This window comes from Suricata suricatta, chromosome 2, assembly GCF_006229205.1.
Source record: "Suricata suricatta isolate VVHF042 chromosome 2, meerkat_22Aug2017_6uvM2_HiC, whole genome shotgun sequence".
NCBI classification, from domain to species: domain Eukaryota; kingdom Metazoa; phylum Chordata; class Mammalia; order Carnivora; family Herpestidae; genus Suricata; species Suricata suricatta.
Window position 1 is genome coordinate 60,242,464 of NC_043701.1, and position 6,000 is coordinate 60,248,463.

General features: G+C 42.4%; 1 protein-coding gene across 1 annotated transcript in view; it reads left to right on the forward strand.

The window, feature by feature from the left end:
* The window catches only part of LAMB4 (laminin subunit beta 4), a 95,806-nt gene that overhangs the window by 49,824 nt on the left and 39,982 nt on the right, over positions 1-6,000 (forward strand). The window contains 4 exon segments of the mRNA XM_029956713.1: positions 955-1,132; positions 2,484-2,627; positions 4,117-4,348; positions 4,801-4,958. Of these exon segments, the coding sequence (XP_029812573.1) occupies positions 955-1,132; positions 2,484-2,627; positions 4,117-4,348; positions 4,801-4,958 (712 nt within the window).

Below are 6,000 nucleotides of genomic sequence, written 5' to 3' on the forward strand. Positions count from 1 at the left end.
CCACGTGTTCTCCACTGCTTCATCCAAGCCACTCAAGAATATTTTAGGGATGCCTGGGTGGCTCAGCGGGTTAAGCTTCCTAGTTCAGCTCAGATCATGATCTTGAGGTTTGTGAGTTCAAGCCCCACATCGGGCTCACTGCTGTCAGAGCAGAGCCCACTTGCGATTCTCTCCCTCTCCCTCTCTCTCCGCCCCTTCCCCACTTACACGTGTTGTCTCTCTCAAATAAATAAATAAACTTAAAAAAGAATTCAATTGATCATAAGTTATAACTTAGATAAAATATTCTCCAGAAATACAAGTGTATGGCTTTTCTTCACATGCGTATCAAACTACAGATGATCCACCTTTGAGAATAAGCTTAGAACAATGAATTTGTATGGTTGAAGCCAGCAAGTCACAAAATGCATCTGTGAACTATTGGGTTTATGGGATGATATTATTTGACTATAGGAGCAAGTAGTTAAATAAGTATGGAAACAGGGTTTAAAAGTAGCTTTCCTGTGGGACTTCTCAGAGCATTAGTGTGTTCATCTTAACTGTGATTCTCCAAGAGGCAAATAGCTTGACGTAGAACACCACTGTTCATGTGTAATTGAAAAGAACAAAACTTTAAAAGGAGACTTTTGCAGAAATAGATTTCCCCAGTAACACTATGGAAGGTACTAAGCCGTAATTTCTGAGTTTATCATAAGTAGCCTAGTTAAGACTCTTCGAAATCTAAGACAAATTTATTAACAAGCTAAAAAATATATTAAGGATGTTTAACAAAAAGCCTTATGTTCTTTGTCCTAAGTCAATAAACGTGCATATTTAAAGATTTATTAAATAAAATAAAAATCTTCAGATCTCCAGTTGTAAGTATTTTCTCATAGATCAAATTGTTTTTATAACTAGAATCTTGAGCAGGAGACCACTGTGAATGTACATTTTCTTTTCGTATTACTTCCAAAGCTGAGTCTGATTCCCCAAATCGATTCCCTGGAGAACTTCTGCAGCAAGCAGGATTCAGATGAGTATCAGTTGCACAACTGTGTTGACATCGCCTTGAAAACAGAACCCCAGGTGCTCCCTGGTGCGTGTGAAAGGCTTATAGCCAGCATGGCTGCCAAGTTACACAACGGGGCGATAGGTGAGTATTGGCTTAATGGACTTTCCTGATCCATTGCCTTTTGGAACATCAATGAATTGATTTAATTTATTTTAGCATCTAGTCTAAGCGATTGATGTCAATACCAATTACCTAATGATTAGAGATACAGAGCAGTCTCTTGCTGTGTTGGAATCACATTGCACAGTACAGTGAGGGTACAAAAAGGAGCCTTGCAGGGGCCCATGGGTGGTTCAGTTGGTTGCTCTTAATTGCAACTCAGGTCATGATCTCATGGTTCGTGAGATCGAACCCCACATCGGACTTGGTGCTGACAGTGCAGAGCCTGCTTAGGATTCTTTCTCTCCCTCTCTTTCTGCCACTCCCCCACTCGCATTCTTTCCCCACCTCAAAATAAACACAAACATTTAGACAAGAAGAAATTAATAAATACAAATAAATAAAAATTTAAAAGGAGCCTTGCAGGAGTGTTGGGATGTTAGATTACTAGAACAATTATTCAGATTCCTGGAACTTAATGGTTGGAATGAACACTAAACAACTTCTTTTATCCTTCAGCCTTTATTAAACCTTCACTTAACAAGCAAGACTATTGGGATCCAAAAACACTGGGTAATTTGTCCATTTCCCTAAGCTATAGAGCAGTATTTCTCACCCTTAGCACTTTTGAAATTTGGGGCCAGGTAATGCTTTGTTGTGGAGGGGGTCAGCACAGAGTTCTGGGCATTATGGGAAGTTTAGTGACATCCCTACCAGCTTCTCACCTGATACCAGTAGAACCTTCCCCCAAGGTGGGACATTCAAAAAAGTCTTAAACTTTGTCATATGTTCCTGAGGGGGGTAAAATCTGCCCCCTTCCCCCCCGTTGAGAACCACTGGTATAGAGTGACAGCTGCAATGAAAGCCTGGGGTTCCTGAATTCTGGGCAAATGCTTTTCCCTGCCTCTGGATGCCCACCATCTCATGAAACATATAGAATAAGGGAAATCAAACATATAGTCCAGCACCAACATGGATCAGCAGGAATTGAAGTAATCATAAATAATAATAATTATATTGGGAGTATTATTATAATTCATTTTAAGCCTTTCATTAACTTACTAAGTAGCATTTATTGTTAAGATCTGTTTATAACATAATGTTTATTGCGCACTTATGACATGCCACATAGTTCTAAAGACTTCAAGGCATTATTGTCTTTAGTTTTTATAATCCCCTGGGGTAGATCCCATATTCTCCCCATTTAACAGATGAGGGAGTTAAGGAGTAGGGAAGTACCAAATGAAAGAGAGGTTAACTAAAGCTCCCAACAGGACCAGGTGCTCCTCTGTCATTTCCTGCACCTCTAATTGTCTTCTTTGTCTCCCCACAGCCTGCAAGTGCCACCCCCAGGGTTCGGTGGGCCCCAGCTGCAGCCGACTTGGGGGCCAGTGCCAGTGTAAGCCCCACGTGGCCGGGCGCTGCTGTGACAGGTGCTTGCCAGGAAGCCATGGTTTAGGACATCATGGCTGTCTCCGTACGTAACAAGGAAACAATGGGGGGTAGACATGCATGGGCACAACCCTGGAGTTTCGAAGGCGGGAAACCCAGGGTAGGAATTGAAAAGAGGGGTAAGGATTGAGAATTTGACCACATGACTCGGGCTGTCTGTGTAGATCACCTGTATGGAACAATTTTTCATTGTATTTCATTCCTCCGTTGGGTGGGTACCGATGTGTACAGAGCTCCATTAGGAACCGTGAGTGATGATAAAAACGTGACCTGTGCTTCTCCCAGTCGAAGGAGGGTGTGGGAGCACCAGGAAAGGAGATGACCATGCCCACCCAGCTTTTTGGTCTGGTGCAGAAGCCCAGTGGCTGGCCAGGCTAAAATAAGGATGAGATTGGGAAGTCAGGAAAAAGGACAAGACTGTCACCTGGGTATTACCCTCTGTGGCGCTGGGGTCACAAACAGCCATGGAACTCATTCTGTAAGCTCCCCATTAATCAGAGTCTAGATGGGTCTCTGTCCATACATGGTGACACGATCTCACGGCCATCATGTCCAGGGTCCATAGTTCTCTGTTCACACTGTAAACCATTAGTGAAAAGGCTCACAGTTTCCCTACAGAAACCTGTCTTAGGAACCATGAAAATCTCCAAGTAGGTTAAGTCTTTCAGGTAAAGGAATATAGCGTTTCAGTCATGATTCAGAAAGGTAGCACACCTGTGATTATCTTCTCAGCACACAGGGCTTAGGTCCATTATTACTCACTCCCCCACCCAACTTGCTTAAAAAAAAAAAAGAAAAGAAAAGTGCCTAAGATACACAAAGGGATGTACACAAAAGATCAAACATGTCTCCTACATCACATCTTTGTATTCGGGAAGATTGGCTCAAAGGATTCCATTTGTCAGAAAAGGATTGAGCCTCTCTGACCTCACATAGGAAAAAGAAAAATCCAACTATCTTTAGAAAGGTTTCTTTTATTCTTTATAATCTTGAAGTTTTGACTCTCATGATAAATGGAAGTTCAAGTCATTAAAAACATGTTACTTGAGGGTTCCTCGGTGACTCAGTGAGTTAAGCATCCAATTCTTGATTTTGGCCCCTGTCATGATCTTCAGGTTCATGAGTTCGAGCCCCACGTTGTGCTCTGTGCTGGCAGGGCAGAGTCTGCTTGGGATTCTCTGTCTCCCTGTCTCTCTGCCTCTCTCTCTCTCAAAAATAAATAAAGAAACATTAAAAACATTAAAAAAAAAAAGCATGTTCCTTGTTCAGATCCTCTGTATAAACAGCACTGATGAGACCCAGTTGCTCACAGTATCTAGTTCATTGGGTGAGTCAGTGAATTGTTTAACAAACATTAATCTGGCACCCAGTGTGTGTTAGGTTCTCAGACTCGCTTTATTTACCTGATTGGGACACTACAGGAAGTTCAAGACTACAAAATCAGGACTGTACTTCATTTCACCAACATGCCACATGCCCCCTCCCCACCCAACATGTTCTCTTTCTTTATCTAGCATGTCACTGCCACCCTCAAGGCTCAAAGAGCAGTATATGTGACCAAATAACAGGACAATGCCCCTGCCAGGGGGAGGTGGCTGGCCTCCATTGTGATCGGTGCCTGGCAGGCTACTTCGGATTTCCCAGCTGCCGCCCTTGCCTTTGTAATGGTTTTGCTGAACTTTGTGATCCAGAGACGGGGTCATGCTTCAACTGCGGGGGTTTTACAACTGGAAGAAACTGTGAAAGGTATGGGATTCAGATGCACTTTGATTTTTAATTTTGTTTCTTTTGTTCTGGTCTCCCTGCACTCTCTGAAGGACCACCGAGTGGAGATTCAATAGTATTTAAGTGTAGAATGATCTCTTGGGGGTGGGGGTGGTGGCAGAGACAGTATCATTCCTGGTGTCCTTCAGAATTTTGTTAGGAGATAGATGGTGTCTGATTAAATCAAAGCTAGGCATTTGCCTGACACTTTGCTTTTTATGTCCCTGAAATATGACATGTAAATTAACTGCTACTATATTGAGTTTAATGACGATGCCTTGGGACTGTCAATATAAATTTAAAAAGCACAGCCAGCGAGCATCTTCTAAAATGTTGAGTTTTGAGAGTCACACTGTCCTCAAGCATAGCAAATCCAAATCGGCTAATGTGACCTTTTCCTGAGAACATTTGGTAAAAAGAAATTGTCTTGACAGGTGCATCGATGGTTACTATGGGGATCCTCCTTCAGGACAGCCCTGCCGTCCTTGTCCATGTCCAGATGTTCCTTCGAGTAATCAGTATTTTGCCCATTCCTGTTATCAGGACCCTTGGAGCACAGATGTGATCTGCAATTGTCTTCAAGGTTATGCAGGTACACAAGATAGCTAAGGGTGGTTTTCTCCTTCCATCCCATACTGAAATCTCAAAACATGATTCCATGCTCCTAATGTATCTGCCTTGAACAATTGAGGGGGTACTGAATATAAGTTAGTAGTAAGAAGACACAATTTGGAGGGCACCTGAGTGGCTTAGTTGGTTGAGCATCTAATTGACCCTTGATTTCAGCTCAGGATCTCATGTTCATGGGATTAAGCCTGGAATCCAGCTCCCTGCTGAGTGTAGTGTCAGCTTGGGATTCTCTCTCTCCCTCCCCTCCTTCCCCCCCCCACCCCCTCTCTTGCTCACTCACTCTCTCTCTAAAAAAATAAGGCACAATTTAGTACACTGATGCTTTACTGAACAAAGAATTTGAAACCAATGACAACTAAAAACTCATTCCTCTGAGCTATAACTGTTTTTAAATAATGTTCTAGAAAACTAACTCACCAAATGAGTTCAAATCAAATTGATGTCTTTAAAATAAAATCATTAATGTACAAGGAACTCACCAAACTTCACAATCACAAAACAAATAATCCAGTGAAGAAATGGGCAGAAGATATGAACAGACACTTCTCCAAAGAGGACATCCAGATGGCCTACAGACACATAAAACGATGCTCAACATCACTCATCATCAGGGAAACACAAATCAAAACCACACTGAGATACCACCTCATACCAGTCAGAGTGGCTAAAATGAACAAAGCAAGAGACTATAGATGTTGGAGAGGGTGTGGAGAGATGGGCACCCTCTTACACTGTTGGTGGCAATGTAAACTGGTGTAGCCGCTCTGGAAACAGTGTGGAGATTCCTCAAAAAACTATCAATAGAACTCCCTTATGACCCAGCAATAGCATTGCTGGGGATTTACCCAAGAGAGACAGAAATGCTGATGCATAGGAGCACATGTACCCCAATGTTCATAGCAGCAATGTCAACAATAGCCAAAACATGGAAGGAGCCTAAATGTCCCTCACCTGACGAATGGATCAAGAAGATGTGGTATATATTCATGATGGAGTACTACATG